Source organism: Thunnus albacares, chromosome 19, assembly GCF_914725855.1.
Source record: "Thunnus albacares chromosome 19, fThuAlb1.1, whole genome shotgun sequence".
NCBI classification, from domain to species: domain Eukaryota; kingdom Metazoa; phylum Chordata; class Actinopteri; order Scombriformes; family Scombridae; genus Thunnus; species Thunnus albacares.
The window spans coordinates 26,211,071-26,235,684 of NC_058124.1; the positions used below are offsets into that span (position 1 = coordinate 26,211,071).

At 36.8% G+C, this 24,614-nt stretch overlaps 2 protein-coding genes across 2 annotated transcripts in view; both read left to right on the plus strand.

The window, feature by feature from the left end:
* Window positions 1-12,360, plus strand: part of LOC122969181 (major histocompatibility complex class I-related gene protein-like) — a 143,762-nt gene extending 131,402 nt beyond the window's left edge. Inside the window, exon 7 of the mRNA XM_044334744.1 lies at window positions 12,322-12,360. The gene's annotated coding sequence lies outside the window, so the exon portion shown is untranslated. The remainder of the gene's footprint in view (window positions 1-12,321) is intronic.
* Window positions 450-22,379, plus strand: LOC122969186 (major histocompatibility complex class I-related gene protein-like). Its single transcript, XM_044334748.1, has 7 exons — window positions 450-471; window positions 2,009-2,275; window positions 10,695-10,973; window positions 11,072-11,374; window positions 21,846-21,956; window positions 22,167-22,184; window positions 22,319-22,379. The coding sequence occupies exons 2-7, from the start codon at window positions 2,191-2,193 to the stop codon at window positions 22,372-22,374; spliced, it is 852 nt and encodes a 283-aa protein (XP_044190683.1). The 5' UTR covers window positions 450-471; window positions 2,009-2,190; the 3' UTR covers window positions 22,375-22,379.
* The last annotated feature ends 2,235 nt before the right edge of the window (window positions 22,380-24,614 follow it).

A 24,614-nucleotide genomic window follows, 5' to 3' on the forward strand; every position in this document is an offset into this window, starting at 1 on the left:
TTTCCCTGGTAGTCGGTAGAGAGCAAAAACAGAGGCACTATGAAACTGCTTCATTGTATGAATTGTGCTATACTGTATATTATAGATGCACTTGTGTGTCTTGCTTTGCCTGCTGGTGCACTCTGTCCTTTAAAGAGCATTTTCTTTGAGCTGATGTTACACTTTCTTAATTGTGTCACAATTTGTGTTTCCACCATGTGTCACTTTAATTAACATTTACTAATCAATTTTATTCTCGACTTTAAACAGCTACTCATGTTACTACATGCTATTAAACTTCTGGCAAAACACACTGAATTTACTCCTGGTAACACATGATGCACAGCTATTTATAATTTCTATTGGTCACTCCATTTGACTATACACACTTGACAGTCTTTCCTCCACCACAGAGTTTATTCTAACATCTGTCTCAAAGCAAGATGAAGGGGATTCTGTTGTTGCTTCTCTTTTGCCGTGTTGTATCTCCAGGTAACGTAAAAATCTTTTTTAAACAGTTGTGTGACTTGTATTTCAGCATTTATATTTATATTTTAAGATATAAATGCATAATGTTCATAAACTGTACATTAACTGCAGAGCTTAACATACCTCAGATTTTAACATGTCTATTCACTGCCAGTTTTTATTGTGCTTTTAACAATTGAAACTTGTAAAACACAACTTTCAACATGAGAGGACATACAAAATATAAAATTTAAAATTAGACATTTATGATAAACAATATATATATATATATATATATATATATATATATATACACGTCCTACAACTCCAATATACTACTGCCAATTAATTCTTGATTAAAGTGGAGAAAACTAACCAACATCTTCCAGGAGGAAGAAATGTGAAGTTGGCATCCTTCCATTAGAGAATAGTTAATTATCAGTCAGAAGCGTTCACTGTCATGTTACTGTGAGAGTATGAAAAGAAGTTCTGGAAAAGAAACTCTGAAGTGAACTGTGAAGCCAGTCACACTCTGTCCTCACAACAATACTGTAGAAAGTTAACAACAAGGAGAGTTACCTTGTTTGTCAGTGTCAAATGCAACAAATGCAGCGGGACATTAAATATGACATGATTCATCTCAAAAAAAGAAGACGTTAGATAACATAAGTCAGATATGACCTCTCTGTCCCTTTGGTCGCTAGTTTCTTTCATGGTGGTTAAATGTTTCTCTGCAGCTGTTGTGCGTGTTTATCTTCTTTGAAAATAGTAACGCCTGCACACTTACACTTACTTACTTCAACACAGCAAACACTGACATATTGAATGAACATCATTTCATCCTGTTATGATTCAAAAAAAGTTCCGAGACGTTACCTGACCGTCAGCTAGACGTCTCTTCTGGACGTCCCAGCAACATCAAAATATGTCATTACCATCATCAACAGGCTATTTAACTATTCTGCTAAAGTTCATGTGTACAGTGTGCAATCTACAGTTTATACATCCAGATTAACAACTTAATATGTTCAAAAATTGTCCAACCAACAATTTTGTCAGTTTGACCAAGACTTCTGTTGTACATTTTAACAATGTGTCACTTTCAAGATAATCTTGATAATAAATAATATGAAACCAAACACATTTTAGTTAGTTAAAAGTTAATACAAGACATGCAATCATTTTTACAGAAACACGCTGAGCACCAAAATGAAACTGTATTCTTTAATAGTTAAATTGCCAGTCACTGGGAATAATCTTGCATGTCATCAAAATACTTCAGAACCATCCACAAAATCTTGCCCATACCTGCCAGGAACTGCTCTAACTAAGCCTGATTCTGATTGTTTTTCTGTTGCATTTGTGTGTGTTTCAAACAAACATTGCTGTTAAAGAGCATTTATGCTAAGTCAATCTACGCTAAATATGTATTAAATAATGTATAATTGAAGGTTTAAAAAATAAATTCTTTGGATTGAACAGAAATGTAAAGTCTGTTGTGCTCATAGAATCATATATGAAACATTAATGAAAAACTGTTATTTAAAACTTTGTCCTACAGTGAGACACTCCTTGACATATTTTCTGACTACATCCTCTGGACTCCAAACCTTCCCAGAGTTTGTGGCTGGTTTAATGATTGATGAAATTCAGTTGGGTTACTGTGACAGCAACATCAAGAGAGAAGAACCCAAACATGACAGGGTGAAATAATTCATCAAAGATCATCCTCAGGTGTTGGGGATGTACACTCAGATCTGTGTGACTCTCCATGTGATTCTAACAGTTTGGATTATCGAATTGAATCAGCACATTGACCAAACTGGAGGTACATATTTTCTTTTTAATTTTTTACTTCTTTATGTTTTTTGAGTGTTTAAGTAATTGTATCTTCATTTATTTGTGCATCTACATGAACAGTTCACTTGAATACACTAGGTGAATACATGTTAAGCAACTTTATACATCATAATGACAATACAGATAATTTCTCTCACACCATCTCCAAAACCATCCCCACCACCCCAACTGAAGATCAAGAAATATGATATTATACTATTAATATTATATACATTTAACATATACAACATAACATAATATACAGACATGAATATCTTCTCAACATCTGGAGGAGTATCTACACACAAACCTATCTATAAATACATACACAGACATTCAGGTAATCTTTTTGCATGTGCACATACACACCAGAAAACTCATATACAAGCTCAAGTCCACAACATCTATTGAAGCATGTGTGCTTTCCTTCTAGAAGGTCTTGGAATGAGGAAATGACACTGCTTGATGTTTTCTGAAAATGTCAACTATCAGAACACACACACACACACACACACACACACACACACACACACACACACACACACACACACACACACACACACACACACACACACACACCAAAGGTGGAGTCCTGACCAACACACACGGATTAAACCTGATCCTGGACTGAAGATTAAATTCACTGAAACCCTGCAGCCAGTGGATCAGTCCAACAACATCCTCTTCCTGTGAGAAACTACAGACTAGACTGTCCTGAAGCTGCTCCAGAAGATTCCACTGAAGGAGGGTTTTATTCAGGATTAGTCACTAGACTCCACCTGCTCAGCCACCTGCTTAGTTTAATAATAGGCAACTATGGTCTTTGAAGAATATTTAATTTAAGTCAAGGGATATTGGGGCTTTGTACAAAGATGAATTGTTCAGTATGTTCTGTTAGTGGGAGAAACAAACTTAATTTTGGGTTAAACTGAGAACAAATCCTAACAAAGTTCTTTTGTGCAACAATTTAAACACATAAACTAACTTGGTGGTAAAGGTATAAGAGCCATAATATACTCCATAGTTTCCTGATATAGAAAACAAAGGTCATGGTATTTTTTATCTCCACTTTTATCTTCTTGTTTTGTGCATTATTGCTTATATAATATCTGTTATTTACAATGATGGAAACACTGCATTAGTGCACCACAGTTTTACCTTGTTAAACAGTTAACAATGTGTAAATAAAACACAGTTGATGGATGAAGAGGGGTGGGAGAGAGATCACTTTGATTGTGTGTGTGTGTGTGTGTGTGTGTGTGTGTGTGTGTGTGTGTGTGTGTTTTCCTGCAGCTCACATGAAGTAACAACACCTTCAACAGTGTAGATAAAGTGTGTGTTGGTCTCAGTGGAGACAGTATGTCTCTGTGGTAAAGACAGGAAATGGACTCTGTTTCCCAGCAGTCTCTGCCTCTCTGTCTCTCTCTGAGTCATCCACACTGTCCAGATGATGATTGGCTGTGAGTGGTTTCCATCCAGCCAATAACAGCAGAAGGTGTAGATCTTCTGTTTTGGTGTGTGTGTGGATCAGTGTGTCTCTGTGGTGAAGATGTGATATCAACTGATGATAACTGACTGTGCTGAGATCTCACTCTGGTTTACTGCAGTCTGTGTCTCTGTCTCTCTCTCAGGTATCCACATTTTACAGGTTATGGCTGGCTGTGAATGGGATGATGAGACTAAAGAGACTACTGGTTTTGTTCAGTTTGGTTATGATGGAGAAGACTTCTCATCATTTGACCTGAAGACATTGAGATGGATCGCTTCCAAACCACAAGCTGTCATTATTGAACGCATGTGGGAAAGTTTCAACACTGGATCAGACAACATGGAGAACTTCCTCACCAATATTTGCCCTCAGTGGCTGAAGATGAGTCTGGACTATGGGAAGAGCTCTATGCTGAGAAGAGGTAGAATCACATGATATGATGTAGTTTCATGGACACAATGATATTTATATTTCTGTTGATGATGTGCAGTAACATTAAAATCAAAATGAACCAACATGTAGAGAATTATTGCATATAATGAACTGTAATGTTTCTGTCTGTGATGTTCGGTTTCTGTCTTTCTCTCTACCATTCTTTGTCTGTCTTGCTCTCTCTCTCACTCTCCAGACCTTCCCTCAGTGTCTCTCCTCCAGAAGACTCTCTCCTCTACAGTCAGCTGCTTTGCTACGGGTTTCTACCCTCACAGAGCCGATATGTTCTGGAGGAAAGATGGAGAGGAGCTTCATGAGGAACGTGGAGAGATCCTCCCCAACCATGATGGATCCTTCCAGTTGAGTGTTGACCTGAACCTTTCATCAGTGTCACCTGATGACTGGAAGGAGTACAAATGTGTGTTTCATCTCTCTGGTCTAAAAGACGACATCATAACCAAACTGGACAAAGCTGTGATCAGGACCAACCGGGGTGAGACTGGAATCAAATGTTACACACGTGAGAAAAAAAAGACAAATTTAGTTTCCTTTAGTATTCCTTCATTTCATGCTTGTTTTTTGTCTCCTTTTTGGTGGTGGATTGGACAAATAGTCTAAACTGCCAGTATGTAGCGAGTCAGCTAGATACTTCTGATGATAAATGAATTGCAGAGTTTTGTACCATAAACTCCTGTCTCACAACTGACTGCAAACCGTCTTTTTTGGGGCAGTTATACAACGACGATAGCTTCCTCATCTTGGATTCTCCCGCTCTCTGTTCTCTCAAAAGTCAGTGCTGTCAATTGGTCAGCGGTACAAATTTGTGTGTCAAAGTTGAAGTTGAAGTCTGCAAACGAGTGATTTTGTTGTTAGTTTAGTTTTTCTGTCCTTACTTCTGGTTCTAGTTTGTTGACGGTTTGTTTGTTAACTTGTTTGTAGCTGCTCTTATCCTAAAGCATAGTTTCTTTATCTATTTCATTGTCAGTGAATAAATGTATTCATTTGTTTCTTTGTCCATTTTATTAATATAATTATGACCCGTCTAGTCTTATTAAATAGATGGATAGATGTACATCAGCTTTTACCTGCTTCTAGTCATTTTTTGTTTGTTTTTTGCTTAACAGAGATACTTACAGATATGACCATCCCCATCATTACAGTGGTTGCTCTTGCTGTCATCCTTATAGCTGCTGCTGGATTCATGTTTTACAAAAAGAAGAGAGGTGAGAGACCTAAACTGAGAGAGGTTCTTATTAAATGTTTTGTGTGCTTAGCTTGACTTTGAGTTAACCAGATTATAAATGTAAAACAGGAATGAATGAATGAATTATTAATTAATCTGAAGCTATCAACAGTGAGACTAGTTTAATGATGATAGAGAAATGTAATAGACAAAGGGTAGAAGGGCAAAATATTATATTTATCATAGTATTTATTTAATGTATGTAGGAGAGAAAGTAAGAGAGGCAATTGGATTCAATGGTGAGCAGTTGATATACTGGCATTTATAACTGTGTAAAATGATATTATTTGAGTTTTGTTCTTATTTCAGCCAAATGCCCTCCATCTCGTAAGTACTTGTTTTTTCTATGTTTTATCTGATCTGTCATGCACTAATATTAAGGTGTGTTACTGGAAAATAAAGTTAAGTAAATTGAAACATTAATTATATCCTCTGGACATCACCAGTAACAATTTAAAGAAAATTTTGGTATTTTTCAACCTGGGTCTTATTTTCATAATTATGACCATTCTGACTATGGGTCATGCTGAATTTACACAAATGATTTAAAACACTTGTCTCTGTGTTTGATGAAAACTGGTGAGGATGTTGAATTAATGTCAGGGAAATGTTGCTTTCAGTCTTTTCACATGATATCATGTATGAAAGACAGATTATGTTATTCTGCTGCTGTTTAGTATGAAGCTCATGGGGTTGGATGCTGCAGGTTGCAAATGTCACATTCAAGTTGATGAGCCAGGTCATTGATTCTGACAGATGCAGCGTTTCACTTGGTTCTGGATGAGATGTCAGACACTGAGCATACCCAATATAAAAGGCAGTTCAGTGCAGGATAAATGAACTAACAGTGTGTTTCTGACCTTTCAGCTTCTGACAACATCACTGAGCTCTCTGAGCAACTGAATCCAGAAGCCTGAGCACAGTGAGAGATTTCATGTGGGATGAAAAAAATTAAAGACCGATTATTCACACTTCCAGTTAACCAAAGCTGCCCAGTTGTGTACACAAAATACAAATTGTTTCCTAATTCAGTGTTAAACCTCTGTGTCACATTCTAGCTGGAAAAAAAACATTTAACTGATGATGATGATAGTACATTGAAAGCATAGTAGATACATTAAGTCTGGTTACCAATATATTCCAAAATGTGATATTTTAGATCTAAATCAATCAATCAATCAAATGTGTGTTTTTGACATTGTGTTTTATGCCTCATTATATCATGGAGACTGAAGTTTTCACATATTGTCATTGTCTGCCTGAATATATACATTTATATTTTAATATTGCAGTGCCCGTTCAAAATGTGCCTGACTATCAGTAGATGCTACAATTTACAGATGCTCCCTAAATACCTCACATGCAGAATATCTGGAGTCTACAATTTTGAGTCAAACTGAAGATGATTGGATGAACTGTAGTGCCCGATCAAAACCTGCCTGAGACATCCTGCACTATGTTTTGAACATACATACAAAGTTCTTGTGTGTGAGGATCAGGAATAGAGCTTAACTCTCTAAACTTTTTCAATTCATTCTCTATGGTACTTCTTATCACAACAGATGTAATTCCATCCCTGACCACAATGTGACTTGCAATGGGAGACTGTCAGTATTTCTGCCTGTTGAATCCATGTGCAGAAGAGGACGCAGAAGCAACATTGTTTATGAGGTATTTTTTACATATTTCTGAACGTACCTGAGACATCCAGCACTAAATCTTTAGTAGTAGAGCTTAATAATTTCAATAGTAGAGCTTAAGTCTCTTAAACGTTTTCAAGTCACATAGCAACACTATGTATGGAATCCCACCTCTGACCACAGTGTGGGTTACAATGGCAGCGTGGCGCTGTCCATATTTCTGCTCATTGACTCCACAGGCAGAAGAAGAAGCATATCACCATTATCAATGTAATTTATGAGGTATTTTTATATATTTCTCGAGAACCGCTCATCCAAACAACTTCACACGTCAACATTGCACTTCCTCGTTTCCCCAGCAATCCAACTGCCAGGTATGAAGTAGATTGGATGAACAGTTCTCAACATATGACAAACCCACAAACCCATACATACAGACAGACAGACAGACAGAGAGACAGACAGACAGATTCCTTGCCTTATATAGAGAGATGTTTTTACTTTTATACGTTTATAATGTAAGCTTGTAATCCATATTTTGAAATGGGTTTAATAATTTTGATCATCTTATCTTTCCAAATTTTCTCAATACTGTCTATTATTTTACATTGGCACAATGTCTCTGTTTGGTTTCTCAACATGCAAACATTGTTGATTACATAAATGCTTGTCAAAATCTGATACACTGCTGTTTTACTCCTTTTGTGCTTTTTGTTTTTTTTGCTTATTCTTTAATAAATATCGTGCTTGTTTTTTAAACTGTTATTCACCACTACAAATTACGTAATATCAGAATAACTTGTAACTATCACTTTTAATTGTGGATGGGGGGGGGTGGGGTTAATGTAATGAATGCTGTTATGTAACAGTTGTGTGCATGTGTGTTTTAGACTTCACTATACTGTAATACACTTCAATAATTGTGATTACAGGTGGATATAGCTTCAGGAGGGGAAAACTTAAGTGTCTCCACCCCCACTGAAGGGACAACCCTAAAAGATTTCACATTGCAGTTTAAAGGATTTGTGGATTCCTGCCCTGAGCTGAAGAACAAAATAAAAAAGACTGCAAAGAAATGATGAACTCCTCCCACTAAAGTGGCGATGTAGAACATAAGAACCTGAAAATTGTTGTTGTTGTTGTTGTTGTTGTTGTTGGTCTGTTACATTTACAATTTAAACATAGTTTCCTGTTTTGTTCTTGTTTTTTTTTTTTTACTAAAATTAATCATTTTATAACTACATTTTGATAGATTAGTTAAGATAGACAGATTAGTTAATAGTTATTTTGTTGTTTAAGTTTTATATATAGTTTTTGTTAAGTTATACATAGTACAATTTATATAGAATATTTATATTGTATAATAGTAGTTTATATAATTAAGAAGTTATAAATGAAACATATTCTATTTAATCATGTTCAATAATGTTTTGTCATTGTCTGTTCAAAATGTTGGTCTGGTGTGTTGTTAATGACACGTTGCATGTTGTTAGATTGTGACATGAAAGGTAACAGAACCAAACAGCTAAGTAAGGATGGGAGAACATAATCCAGCCCGCTCTCTGTTGTTATCATGTACTTATAGAGTAACTAGCCTGTACCTACAGAGTAAGGACTGGGGAACAGTGTGAACTTAATAATACAGCCCGTTCCCTGTTGTTACCATGTACTTACGGGGTAACTAGCCTGTACCTACAGAGTAAGGACTGGGGAACAGTGTGAATTTAATAATCCAGCCCACTCCCTGTTGTTACCATGTACTTATAGAGTAAATAGTCTGTATTTACAGAGTAAGACTGGGAGAACAGCACGTATGTTGTGGTTTATGTGTAATCAAAGAATAAAATCATTTTTCATAATTTCCTGCGTACCTTATTATTGTGTAAGTAAAGATATACTATGTATATTATTACATTACTGTATTGTTATTTTTTCGTCCTCGGAGGACAATACAAGCCTTTCATAGCTGTGCACTGGAGAGAGATAAGATTGCCTGCAATGAGCTGCTGCAGTGCCAATTTTCGAAAGTATAAACCCATTTCTCGACTTGTTCTATTGAAATTCATACAATGAAGTAGAAGACATAAGCATAATAAATCTCTTGATTGTGGGTGAAGCTTGCCTGTCAAACACACATGCATAAAAAAATGATTGTCATAACTGCCACGAGCAAAAACATTTGATTTTAGTACACATATACACATGAAACGTACTGATTCATACGAGAAAATTACACCATAAGTTCTGGGAAGTTACATGGTAAATGTTGGGAAGTTACACTTTAAAACCCCAATTGTTACTCCGTTGTTTCTCGTTGTTTCGTTTTCTTCCACTGTACCTACATTTAAGTACCAGTAAGAACTGGAAAGTATGTTATATGTACGGATTCATACAAGGAAGTTACACCATAAGTTCCGGGAAATTACAAACGCGGGCTGTATTATAAAGTGTTAACAAAAACGGTTATTTAAAACTTTGTTTGTCCTACAGTGAAACACTCCTTGACATATTTTCGGACTGGATCCTCTGGACTCCAAACCTTCCCAGAGTCTGTGGCTGTTTTAATGGTTGATGAAGTTCAGGTGGGTTACTGTGACAGCAACAGCAAGAAAGCAGAACCCAAACAGGACTGGATGGAAAAGTTTGTCAAAGATGATCCTCATCATTTAGAGTGGCACACTCAGACCTGTGCCACTCTAAGTGTCTAACTATCTGATTCTAAAAGCTATCATTGTTGAATTGAATTAAATAACAGATATTATGTAAGCAATAATGCACAATGACAAAATAAGAAGATAAAAGTGGAGGTAACGACCAGTGCTTTCTGTATCAGGAAACTATGGAGTATATTATGGCTCTTATACTTTTACCACCAAGTTAGTTTATGTGTTTAAATTGTTGCACAAAGAACTTTGTCAAGATCTGTTGTCAGTTTAACCCACAATTAGGTTTGTTTCTCTGACTAACAGAACATACTGAATAATTCATCTTTGTACAAAGCCCCAATATCCCTTCACTTAATTTAAATATTCTTCAAAAACCATGGCTGCCTATTATTAAACTAAGTTTAGCAATTATAATATCCATTTTAGTAACACTGAATAAAACTCTCCTTCAGTGGAAGCTTCTGGAGCAGCTTCAGGATAGTAATGTTCAGTCCAGGATCAGGTTTAATCTGTGTTCGTTAGTCAGGACTCCATCTCAGAGTGTGTGTGTGTGTGTGTGTGTGTGTGTGTGTGTGTGTGTGTGTGTGTGTGTGTTCCTGCAACTAACATGAAGTCACACCACCTTCAACAGTGTAGATAAAGTGTGTGTTGGTCTCAGTGGAGGTAGTGTGTCTCTGTGGTAAAGACAGGAAATGGACTCTGTTTCCCAGCAGTCTCTGCCTCTCTGTCTCTCTCTGAGTCGTCCACACTGTCCAGATGATGATTGGCTGTGAGTGGTTTCCATCCAGCCAATAACAGCAGAAGGTGCAGATCTTCTGTTTTGGTGTGTGTGGATCAGTGTGTCTCGATGGTGAAGATGTGATATCAACTGATGATAGCTGACTGTGCTGAGATCTCGCTCTGGTTTACTGCAGTCTGTGTCTCTGTCTCTCTCTCAGGTGTCCATATTTACCAGGAGATGGCTGGCTGTGAATGGGATGATGAGACTAAAGAGGTTACTGGTTTTTATCAGACTGGTTATGATGGAGAAGACTTCATAGTATTTGATCTGAAGACACTGACATGGGTCGCTTCAAAACCACAAGCTGTCATCATAGAACACGAGTTGAATTGTGACAAAGCTGGATTACACAACGTGAGGAACTTCCTCACCAATATTTGCCCTCATTGGCTAAAGGAGTATTTGGACTATTGGAAGAACTCTCTGATGAAAACAGGTAGAATCACATGATCTTATGTAGTTTCATGGACACAATGATATTTATATTCTATACTCTCTACCATTCCTTGTCTGTCTTGCTCTCTCTCTCTCCAGACCTTCCCTCAGTGTCTCTCCTTCAGAAGACTCCCTCCTCTCCAGTCAGCTGCCACGCTACAGGTTTCTACCCTCACAGAGCCACACTGTTCTGGAGGAAAGATGGACAGGAGCTTCATGAGGACCTGGACCATGGAGAGATCCTCCCCAACCATGATGGATCCTTCCACATGGGTGTTGACCTGAACCTTTCATCAGTCACACCTGAAGACTGGAGGAGGTACGAATGTGTGTTTCATCTCTCTGGTGTGAAGGACGACATTGTCACCAAACTGGACAAAGCAGTGATCAGAACCAACTGGGGTAAGACTGGAATACTGACTTTACAATGTTTTTGCCTCAAAACATTTGTTGCCCAATTAAATATACACATGTGATTGCTATGAATATTGTGAAGATGTTAACTCTGAGTTCTGATTTTACAATTTGAATGAGTTTAGTCCAGGTTTAACAAACAAAACTGCTGTTCTCCTCACTGAAACAAATTACAAGTTACATTATGCTCATGACCTACTTAAATTACTTAAATGCATGCAATAAAATGCAATTCAGTGGTTGAGACATGGTTAGGAGTGCAGGTTTGCAGCATCAAGCTGGCATTTACCTGTGTTAATTTCCTCACCTGCACCAGTCTGGTATCTGGGTGAGTTGCCATCTGTCCCATTGGGAGGAAAGGCACAGTTGAGGGTGTGCCGTTGCCAATCCATCAGTGCACTGCAATCTTGGTGTCAAGAATGAGTGAGTTTTGCGCAGTCCACTGCCCAACAGCACAGCAAACTTATGTTCTTTAATATTTTTGTCATTTTACTCACCCAAATAAACCTCACTAAAATTACACAAACACCTTTATTCATGTTTTGCATATAAAGCACACAAATCTAACCAAATTAAACATAAAAAATAATAATAATAAAAAAAGAAATACAACATGCAAAATGTTAGACCAATTTTTTAATTTCACTTGTATTTTATTTATAACATGTACTTTACTTCTATGCTTTATTTGTATATCATTTGTCACACAAAAGATGCAGCTCTAAGTGCTTTACAACAAAAAAAAATGCATGCCAAGTGCCTCACATAAAAAAGAACATAAAGCATGTAAAAAAACATTAATTTTTAATTGCTTTCATAAGTTCTGACGTTTTAAATTTTGAAATATTGTAATCCCTCATCTGTATTTCAGGATTCAGGCCTGCAGATAAATGAAATTTATAGTTTAAATTAAACACTTTGCTTTTCTTTTATAGCTTCAGACTCATAATCCTCTGATCCATCTTCAGTCAAAGATGTAGCTCTTAACTGATCACAGTGAGTATTTCATCATGTCATCAACACTGTGCAGATACTGTATGAAGAATTTTTCCTTTGTTGCTCCTCCTGAAACTAGCTACAGTATACTGATATAATAACTCTCATGAATATACTGAAAGTCTGTCTTTGTTAAAAAACTGTTTAGATGATTTGGCAGAAATTCTCAGTCAAGTGATCCAGTAAAGTTACAGGAAACAGCTGACACTGAGGTTTTAATGTAATAATGATTAAACGTTTTACATTCGGGACCAAAATAAAACATATTGCACATAATATTAAATCAAATACTGTACAATATGACCACTAATAATTCCAGGTCCCTTTCTATTTGTAACTCTGTCTTTGCAGCTTTCCAGTAAACATTTAGAGGAGAATAGTGAACTCAAATAAAGATGCTGTGGCTTGAATGTTTTATTCTATTTTGCACCATAAATGTTCATTAACAAAACTTGTTTTAATGAATATTGAGATGTGACATCACAGGACCTGTCAGAAAGTCACATGATACATCAAACTAAAGTGTGAATTCATAGATCAGATTTATGAGTTTCAGGTCATTAGTGGATGCAGTGAAGAATGATATCTGTGAAGATTATCTAAGAGCTGATAGAAGCATTAATGTTGATGTGAATCCTCCACTGCAGGAGTAACAACATCTGGAGAGAACTGATGCTGCTGTCCAGATGTTTCCTCAAACCTTTGGTGGAGATGAATCACTGCAGCAGCTACCAGACACCAAAGAGCCACAACGTTACTCCAGTGGGGCATCTTTTGTCTTCAGACATCAAATTCATGTCAGTTAGTCATGTGTACTGTCTTTGATGATGATTAACATTAAGTCAACTTATGGGAGACATGATGATACTCAGCACTTTAATCTCTGCTTCTAACGCGAGTCAAACCTAAAACTTTAAATGTTCAACTACTCATGCTTTCACTAACAATTAGTTTGACAGTTTCATTTCAGAAACACTAATGAAGATTCTGCACTAGGCCACGATTGAAAAGACATTTTAATGTTTTTGTTTCTCTGTTTCATTGTGATTACAGTTTGAGCACTGCATACCAACTTGTCCCACTTTAACCAAAGTATAAATATCTGAGTTATGTTTTAGTCTTCCAACACACATTGCTCCTCCACACCACGTAACAGCTGTAACTCTTTTTACATATAAACTTGTAAATGTTTCCACAATTTTACACAACATAAATACATTTTTGAATATTTAGATACTCCTCCTTTCATTGAAACTCACATATTAAAGCAATAACACTTCTTAGAGCTTATATTTGTATCTTATACATTTGTCATCTTCACGTCCTGTATTTGTCATGCAGATGATAAATGTTAATGTCATTGTAACATTATTGTTAATGCTCAGATTATTGGTGTTAAAGGATTAATGAGGGTTTTATCTGTGGTACTGATAGATGTACTTTATTTCATATCGCAAAAATGGAAACATTGATTTGTCTACATGACAGTATACGTCTTCTCTAAGGTCATGTGATCTGTTTTTGGCTAAATGTGTTCACTTCCGTTAAAGTTTGTCTTTACATCATCTACGAGATAATGATTAATTATGAATTGTTAATCAATCATCCTTTCACTGGTGATTTGTAAAACATGATTTTTTGGTGAACTTCATTTTGTCTAGAGGAGCTGCAACATTTTCTAGTGTCATTTTTGGTCTTATTTGTTCTAATAGTGTTATATTTACCTTCAATTAATAAATAAAATTCTCCTGAAAACCTGCTTAAGAGGTCTTCCTGTTACATCATACCTGTGTTTACCTCAAATGTTCAGATGTGTAGGCTTAAAGGTTTTGTCCCAAGTTTTGGGAAACACTCTAGTAAAGCTTGTCCCTGATACCTGGACAGTGTTACACGAGTGGCGTAGTCTCTTAAAGAGATGGGGGGGGGGGGGGGGGGGGGCATGAGGCGTGTGTGTGGTTGAGCGAGAGCAAGAGAGCGAGCGGGTGTGACTGTGTTAGCGGCGACTGAGAGAGAGAGTTAAGTTAGCAGTTAGCTGTGACAGTAATAGTACAGTGTATGTACAGTTGGAGCTGTTCTGACAGAGAATAAATGCTGCAACTCCTCAAGATTAAGGCTGAGTTCCTGTTTCTTGCTTGCTACCTGTTGATAAAGTGGAGGGAGTTAACCCCGAAGTTAGCGGTGACTTCGGCCCAGGAGTAGTAAACAAAGTCTCCCCTGTGCTCCCCGATCACGGTCTGGACGCTGAAGCAGGAAAGGTTAACAAAAGCATGAGCTTACTTTGTCAAATTTTATCAGTTGTCAAAATGTGTGAGGATAAAAGAAACAGCTTACACTATCACTACAAACATACACACACACACACACACACACACACATACCACAAATTTTCATTTGTTAATGAAGGAGTACACTGAACCTTGTGACTCTGAGTGTGTATTTCCCTATTTTACCACTAGAAAGCAACATAACTCTGAAATGTCTCAGCTGTGAGGTCACCACAGAGAAACAGCTGCCAGAGCATTTCCACCATCACTACTTCCTCCCCCACAGTCGGGTTATAAAACAGTTTAAACCGCCTCATTGAATAAATTGTCTTATATGACTTTAAACAGCTGCTCATGTCACTACATTTTATTAAATTTCATGTAAATAACAAAACAAACAAACACATTTCCTGCATTTTCCTGTTGAATCTGATCAGCCAGTCAGATATTGAATTTACTCCTCCTGGTAACACGTGATGCACAGCTATTTATAATTTCTATTGGTCATTTCATTTGACTGTACACACTGTTAACAGTCTTTCTTCCATCACAGTGTTTTTTAGTGTCTGTATTGAAGCAAGATGAAGGATTTCATGTTGTTGCTTCTCTTTTGCCATGTTGCATCTCCAGGTAACTGAATAATCTTTTTTGAATAGTTATGTAACTTCTATTTCAGCAGTTATATTTATATTTTAAAATATAATTGCACCCTATTCATAAACTGCACATTTACTGCAGAGATCAACATACCTCAGATTTAAACATGTCTATTCACTGCTAGTTCATTTTTTTGTGGTTTTAATATATGAAACTTGTGAGAGGTCTTCCCATTCTCTTGAATGAGAAAGTGTGTCCAAACTTCTGACTAGTACTGTATTCTCTACTTTTACTTCTCTCTCATATCTGTTACATAAACTATTGAGATGTCCAACGAAATACAGCTATTAATGAGATTAATTCAGATCCGAAACATGAAAGATTAATCTATGAATCTAACCAATAATGCCGTTCAGGTGTCACTGAAGCTGAATATATTTGGGGTTTTGCAGAAATAACAGTTTCTGTACAGTACTGATGTTCTGTATGTTGTTAACATCTGGCTGTGTGTCGGATTATTTCCTTTGACTTTATTGAACAGTGTCATGCATTGAAATTAATTTACATATAAAAAATAAAACTGTAACAAATGTTTACTCATGCTGTAAACTCAGATTATAGATTCTGTACTGCAGTATAATATAATCTAGGCCTAATATGATATAATATGCTATAATAATATAATTATTCACAGAACAAGAATTAAGTTGAAACTTCAAAGCACATACCTCAAGTATTACTTTAATAAAGGAGTTTTTACATTTTGTATCTGGATTTGTTTTAAATACACAGTGAATGACACCAATGAATTTAATGTTTCATAAGAAGACCTTTGTGACTGTAACTGTGATTTCAAGGCAATATTCTCATTACATTCACACCTTCTAATGGCCAGTGCTGCACTGTAGATTACAAGAGTGTTGCAAGACAGGAATACAACATTAACTTATAACATAATAATGTGAAAACTATAAGCCAAGGCGTAAATCATGGGCTAGGCCACGTTTCAGTGTATTTTAAAACTACAGATATTCCAAACCTGTCTAAAAAAATGTATTAACACTTTAATAACTGCATGTGTGGAGTCTATGTGACACAAGAGGAGATACTTGAGTATGACCTTCTGCTTCAGACGATGTTGGTCTTTCATTAAGTGTAATGATTCTCACTTAGACTATTAACTGCAGCTTAATGTACCAGCATCATGTAGTAAAGCACAATTTCACAAATATTTATCATATTGCAGTATCTCTTTTAAATATAACTGTACATTTACTGCAGAGCTTAACATACCTCAGATTTTGACATGTCTGTTCACTGCTGATTAATTATTGATTAAAGTCAATAAATTATATTGATTGGTATGGAGGCACATTGCATTAAGAGCAGAAAAAACTGGAGAGATATTTTCTTCAAATAATTTGTTCTCATAATAATGTAGCATCTCCTATAGTAGGATTAAATGTATAACTAATAGCTATATTATGTTGAAGATATTTACCTCATCATTGAGAGGAAGTATCTGGTTAATATGAATTCATCAGAAAACTATTTTGCAATTATGAGGTCTTTATCTTGTAATCATCACTGACCTCGGCCTGATTTAGTTTGCTTTTGTTCCCTCTTGGTTTGAGGTTTTTGATACTGATGTCACTGAACATTATTCACCAAAGTCACATTTCTGAAATTATTTTATTAGTTTTGTACAATGTTGTTTTGTTTTTTTCCACCAGACTGACTAAACACAGATCAGATTTTTTTTAATGTAATTAATTAAATTAAATTAAATAATAACATAACAAAATTTCTACAGATATTTTTCATTATTCAAGCAAAATAAGGCAAATTAGAGAAAACACTGATTAATAGTTGTAATTCATATGCTTTGCTCACCATATGTTGTTCCACTTTCAGGAATCTCATATCAGTGTACAGATATTTATATGAAGATTTAACATTTTGATTAGATTTACACTTGAATGTATATGTAGTCATTACTAACCTTATATAAAATGATGATCAGTAAGTTTAATAAAGCTGTCTTAGTCATTATGGCAAATGTGCCAACAAAAAATTGCCTATTAACATATCCAGCATTCATTTGTGTTTTGAGTTGTGTTTTTGGCTGCCTGGCCAATGGAAGGTCAATATTCACTCTCCTTTTAGCTTTTGTTTACTCTCAATCATTCCAAGTATAATATCTGGCTCTTAGGTTGGTAGATGTTCTACTTTCATCACCAGCTCATCACTAACGTTGTGTGTCTGAGGTTTCATGCTGGACAAAATATTGAATGTAATTAAAAGTTATTACCATAAATGTGAATGAATGCATGTTTCTGAAAACTCGATTTCAAACCTTTTAAACCTCTTTCTCTTACAGTGAAACACATGCTGAAGTTTTTCCTCACATCGTCCTTTGGAGTCAAAAACTTCCCAGATTTCTTGGTTGTTGGGATGGTTGATGAAGTTCCAGTGGTTTACTGCGACAGCATCAGTAACATACCAGAAGCCAAACAGGACTGGTCACAAAAAATGTTTGAAGATGATCCACAACACTTGGAGTGGTACACTCAGAGGTGTTTATTAAACCGATATTCCTACAAAGCTGACATTGACATTTTGAAGCAGCAACTGAACCAAACTGAAGGTAAGTAAAATACTGTAAAAATGTAAAGTTGTGTTTTTTGTCAAATAGCAAACAGATATAGTTGCATTATAAACATACATGTTTACATGTTCAAACACATACACAGTTTACTAAATGTGTATATATTCTTCACTCATATCCCTCCGTCTATTACCAGCCATGTAATGTGAAGAACACTTTCAAAATGGGTCGTCAATATTAATATTATATATAGCTTCCCTGGTAGCTATGTGCTGAATTCACTGAAAAACTGAGCAACATGGTCTTGCATTTCAAACTCGCCCTTGTTCTTTGGTGTGTGTGTGTGTGTGTATGTGTGTGCGTGTGTGTGTATGCGTGTGTGCGTGTGTGTGTATGCGTGCGTGTGTGTATGTGTGTGTGTGCGTGCGTGCGTGTGTCTGTGTATGTGTGTGTGTGTGTGTGTGTGTGCGTGTTTGTGCATGTGTGTGCGTGCCTGTGTGTGTGTGTGTGTGTGTGTGCTTGTGCATGTGTGTGTGTGTGTGTGTGTGTGTGCTTGTGCATGTGTGTGTGTGTGTGTTTGTGTGTTGTCCTTCTTGTCATGTTTGGTTTGATCTGGATGCTTAAAAACTGCAGGTCAAGTACATTTTGGTTGGAAAGTTTGACCCCTTGATGTCAATTTGTGTATTTCTGTGTGTTGGTCTTGCAATGAAGAGGTGACCCTTCCATATGTTCTTTGACATTTTCTAAACTGCAGCCTCACATAGGCTCCAGCCACCTGTAACCCTCTGTGGGATCTCACTCTGCTCCATGTCTCTCTCTCAGGTGTCCACATCTTCCAGAGGATGTTTGGCTGTGAATGGGATGATGAGACTAGAGAGGTTAATAGTTTTGCTCAGTATGGTTATGATGGAGAAGACTTCTTAGCATTTGACCTGAAGACACTGACATGGATCGCTCTAAAACCACAAGCTGTCATCGCCAAACACAAATGGGACAGAGATAGACCTCTCAATGAAAGGTGGAACTACTTCCTCACACAGCAGTGCCCTGAGTTTGTGAAGAAATATTTGGACTATGGGAAGAGCTCTCTGCTGAAAACAGGTAGAATCACATGACCTGATGTAGTTTCATGGACACAACAATATTTAAATGCATCTTCTGTTTCTAACCTCCCTCCCACACCCCTCACCATTTATCTCTTCAGAGTTTCCCTCAGTGTTTCTCCTCCAGAAGACTCCCTCCTCTCCAGTCAGCTGCCACGCTACAGGTTTCTACCCTCACAGAGCCATGATGTTCTGGAGGAAAGATGGAGAGGAGCTTCATGAGGACGTTGAACACGGAGAGATCCTCCCCAACCATGATGGATCCTTCCAGATGAGTGTTGACCTGAACCTTTCATCAGTCACACCTGAAGACTGGAGGAGGTACGAATGTGTGTTTCATCTCTCTGGTGCAAAGAACGACATCGTCACCAAACTGGACAAAGCATTGATCAAAACCAACTGGGGTAAGACTGGAATACTGACTTTACAATGTTTTTTTTTATTAAACGTAGGTTGAGGCTGAAGGTTAGTTAATTACAGGTGTTGGGACTACATGTGGACCACAGTTTACCACATGTTTCAAGACTCCAAGAAACCTGAGCCCTGGGGGTTCGCACCCAACGTGTGAAGCTCCACCCATGGATCCAGGTTATCAAAACTAGAGATTCCCCTCTTATCTCTCTCTTTTCTCCACGAGCTGCAGCAGGAGCAGCTCCTTGCTCTCTTTCACACCATCTCTGCTCTCTTGTGTGGCCTGCTCACAGCAGACACACACAGTCTTCTTTACGGCAGAAGACGTGAGAGCCTGCCTAAGTCTCAGAAACTAAGTTTCCTTGTGCCAGCAGCTAACACACAAGTCTGCTGGCCAGTTTAACAAGTACAGGAGCCGCGAAATGGAGTTAGCTTGCCGCTAACTCTACACAACGGAGTGACCTGGGCCCTCTGCACGACTGGAGTGCTCTCTCCCCAGCAACGCCTGCATCTTTCAGCTTCAGAGCCAAAGCCTTCTCAGCCTGACTCACCCACGGATTCACCGGCTACAAAGCAGGACACCACAAAGCATCTCTTCCTTCATGGACTGGTAACAACTGGGCATAGCCTAGCAACACAGTGAAGCATAGTACGGCTAAGCAAGAATGTTTAACTCAAACAATGTACTGTACGTGTATTGATTTGGTTAAGGTTATACATTGAACTGTTGTTGTGATGTCCTTGTTGCCTATAGTCAGGTTACTGCATAGCCACACCGCTAGGTTAATGTTAGCATGCTTAACACATGTTACATCCAGTAACTAGGCCTTGCATGCAACTAACCTCATTTTAACCTGGCACCTTTAGCATACACCAATTGGCCTTGAATAGAGAACCACACAGTTAAGAGGTTAAAACCTAGTTTGGCAAACTTTGGTTCAGGCAGCACATATGGTTCAAGACACCACATGGTCTGGCCTTTTATCCCTGTAGTTCCCTTTATCAGCCAAAGTGTCGGCATGCCATGTGCTCAGTCACCAGGTGACTGCAGCCATCTTGCTATTGTCTTCCCTACACACACACACACACACACACACACACACCACACACACACACACACACACACACACACACTCACACATTCACACTTGTATATAGATACACGTAGCTAGATTAGTATTGTGTGTTGCTTTTACCCTTTTGTTAAATAAATGCTTTTGGATATACCTGTTGTCTGTTTTAATGTTGCACAAGAATGAGTTTTGCCAACCTCTGCTCTGTAAAGAACTCCAAATCATTCAACCTTTACTAGCTATTGATATGGTGATTTTGTTTATAGTTATTCAAGTAATTATTAATCAAAGTCCCAAATTCATAGATTAGTACACTTTGAGACTGAATTGGCTATCTTTTTCCCTGCCCCGGATATTACGGTGCCCTGTTATTATTAATTCCTATTAATAATTTTATTGATTTTAATAATTAACAATTATCTTTGATAATCATTAATTATTGCTGACAGCCAAACTTGTAGCCACGGCCCAACACAGGGTTAACAAACAAAACTACTGTTCTGCTCATTCAAATAAATATTGTTTCTTACTTGTTACATTATGCACATGACCTACTAAAAATTACTTTGCAACAAAAAACAGTTCAAATCTAGTGGTGTGCCAGCAAATGATTAGGAGCACAGGTCTGTCACAAATCTAACCAAATTAAACATAAAGAATAATTTCAGAAAAAAGAAACACAACATGCAACATGCTAGACCACATTTTTACTTTACTTGTATTTTATTTATTACACTGTCATGGGATTACTGACAAGACAATCTACTGTTTGTATGTGAAAATAAGATTTATTAAACAGTAAGAACAAAATAGAACTGCTGCTGATCTGAGGAAACATGTGACCATGCAGGAGAGAGCAAGAGCTTTCAGGGAGGACAGGGTGATCAACTCAAAGATGACAGGATGAAAAACATAAAGAACAAAGCTTTAGTATTACAATAACAAAAACACAAAAGGTGTAATACAACAAAGACAGGGAACAGGTACAACATAGACACAGGATGGACACACAGAGGTCTGAAGCACTAAGGTGGTTTTCACCTGCAGATGGTCATTGTATGAATTATTGTGATGCCAAATTAAACCATCACATCAACAGGTCCAGTAACATTAATTTCACCTAAAAAGAGACATCATCTGCTTTTGGCAGTATAATTGAGCTGCTGTACTCATATTAACAACTCTGCACATCCTGGACAATAATAAGTTTCCTCAGTAGAAAACTCTCACAGGATTCCCAAACTGTCTGTGTGTCACGACGGGAAAGTCCTGTGTTTTAAGGGGATGAAAATAAGACACGTGATCATCAATAATGATGTATGATTATCATACATTATTAAAGGTGAAAATACCAAAAGTACATTGGCATACCCTTGATGCACTGTGAATGTTTTGTTTTGGTTCCAGTTTCTCCCTCAGAGTTCCCTGCTGGTCCTGTTATTGGAGGTGTTGTAGGACTGCTGCTGCTCCTGGCAGTCTGCATCACTGGAGTCTTCATCTGGAGAAGGAGAGATAATGGTGAGAGACAAACATACTTTTACTCATCATCAAGTCATTTTAACAACAAATAATAGTGTAACCTGGCTGATGTTCAGTACCTTTAAAAGCAGAAATAAGTGAAATTAATACCGTGTTTCTATAAAACATTTATTAGTGTTTTCTTTGTTTGCTTTCAAAGTTCTGACATTTTAAATTTTGAAATATTGTAATCTCTCATCTGTATTTCAGGATTCAGGCCTGCAAACTGTGAGTATTGTCAGTTTATCTCTCTCTCTCTCTCTCTCTCTCTCTCTCTCTCTCTCTCTCTCTCTCTCTCTCTCTCTATGTACAGATAAATGCAGTGTATAGTTTAAATTAAACACTTTGCTTTTCTTTTATAGCTTCAGACTCGTCATCCTCTGATCCACCTTCAGTCAGAGATGCAGCTCTTAACTGATCACAGTGAGTATTTCATCATGTCATCAACACTGTGCAGATACTGTATGAAGAATCTCTCTGTTGCTCCTCCTGAAACTAGCTACAGTATACTGATATAATACTTTCATAAATATACTGAAAGTCTGTCTTTGTTAAAAAACTGTTTGTCTGATTTGACAGAATTTCTCAGTCAAGTGAACCAGTATAGTTACAGGAAACAGTTGACACTGAGGTTTTAATGGGATACTGATTGAATGTTTTACATTCTGGACCAAAATCAAACATATTGCATATAATATGAAATCAAATACTGTATAATATGACCACTAATAATTCCAGGTCCCTTTCTATTTGTTACTCTGTCTTTGCAGCTTTCCAGTAAATATTTAGAAGAGAATAGTTAACTAAAATAAAGATGCTGTGGCTTCAATATTTTTTTCTATTTTGCATCATAAATGTTCATTAACAAAACTTGTTTTAATGAATATTGAGATGTGACATCACAGGACCTGTCAGAAAGTCACAGGATACATCAAACTAAAGTGTGAATTCATAGATCAGATTTATGAGTTTCAGGTCGTCAGTGGATGCAGTGAAGAATGATATCTGTGAAGATTATCTGAGAGCTGATAGAAGCATTAATGTTGATGTGAATCCTCCACTGCAGGAGTAACAACATCTGGAGAGAACTGATGCTGCTGTCCAACTGTTTCCTCAAACCTTTGGTGGAGATGAATCACTGCAGCAGCTACGAGACACCAAAGAGCCACAACGTTACTCCAGTGGGGCATCTTTTGTCTTCAGATATCAAATTCATATCAGTTAGTCATGTGATGTACTGTCTTTGATGATGATGGGAGACATGCAGCACTTTAACCTCTGCTTCTAACACAAGTCAAACATAAAACTTTAAATGTTCAACTACTCATGCTTTCACTAACAATTAGTTTGACAGTTGCATTTTAGAAACACTAATGAAGATTCTGCACTAGGCCACGATTGAATAAACACAGTTTTTGTTTCTCTTTGTTTCATTGTGATTACAGTTTGAACACTGCATCCCAATTTCTCTCACTTTAACCAAAGTATAAATATCTGAGTTATGTCTTAGTCTTCCAACACACATTGCTCCTCCACTCCAAGTAACAGCTGTAACTCTTTTTACATATAAATTTGTAAATGTTTCCACAATTTTACACAACATAAATACATTTTTGAATATTTAGATACTCCTCCTTTCATTGAAACTCACATATTAAAGCAATAACACTTCTTAGAGCTTATATTTGTATCTTATACATTTGTCATCTTTACATGTCCTGTATTTGTCATGCAGATGATAAATTTTAATGTCATTGTAACATTATTCTTAATGCTCATATTATTGGTTTTAGAGGATTAATGAGGGTTTTATCTGTGGTACTGATAGATGTACTTTATTTCATATTGCCAAACTGGAAAAAATTATTTGTCTACCTGACAGTATACGTCTTCTCTAAGGTCATGTGATCTGTTTTTGGCTAAATGTGTTCACTTCAGTTAAAGTTTGTCTTTACATCATCTACAAGATAATGATGATTAATTATGAATTGTTAATCCATCATCTATTTATTGGTGAACTTCATTTTGTCTAAAGCAGCTGCAACATTTTCTAGTGTGATTTTTGTTCTTATTTGTTCCAATAGTGTTTATATTTACCTTCAATTAATAAATAAAATTCTCCTGAAAACCTGCTTAAGAGTCCTGTTACATCATACCTGTGTCTACCTCAAAAGTTCAAGGTTTTAGGAAACACTCTAGTGAAGCTTGTCCTTGATACCTGGAAAGCAGGAGCTTACTTTAAAAAAAAATATCAGTTGTCAAAATGTGTGAAAATGAAAGAAAAAGTTTACACTACTGCAAACACACATACACACACACACACAAAACACACACACCACAAATTTTCATTTGTTAATGAAGGAGTACACTGAACCTTGTGACTCTGAGTGTGTATTTCCCTATTTTGCCACTAGAGAGCAACATAACTCTGAAATGTCTCAGCTGTGAGGTCACCACAGAGAAACAGCTGCTAGAGCATTTCCACCATCACTACTTCCTCCCCCACAGTCGGGTTATAAAGCACTTTAAACTGCCTCATTGAATAAATTGTGTTATATGACTTTAAACAGCTGCTCATGTCACTACATGCTATTAAACTTCTTGTAAATAACAAAACAAAAAAACACATTTCCTGCATTTTCCTGTTGAATCTGATCA

What these genes read in the sequence shown, in the direction of transcription:
- LOC122969186 (XM_044334748.1), top strand. Translation starts at nt 2,191, where the DNA reads ATGTACACTCAGATCTGTGTGACTCTCCATGTGATTCTAACAGTTTGG. An exon ending in GCACATTGACCAAACTGGAG is followed by an intron (nt 2,276 to 10,694) that starts GTACATATTTTC and finishes TCTCTCTCTCAG; the next exon opens with GTGTCCATATTTACCAGGAG. An exon ending in GAACTCTCTGATGAAAACAG is followed by an intron (nt 10,974 to 11,071) that starts GTAGAATCACAT and finishes CTCTCTCTCCAG; the next exon opens with ACCTTCCCTCAGTGTCTCTC.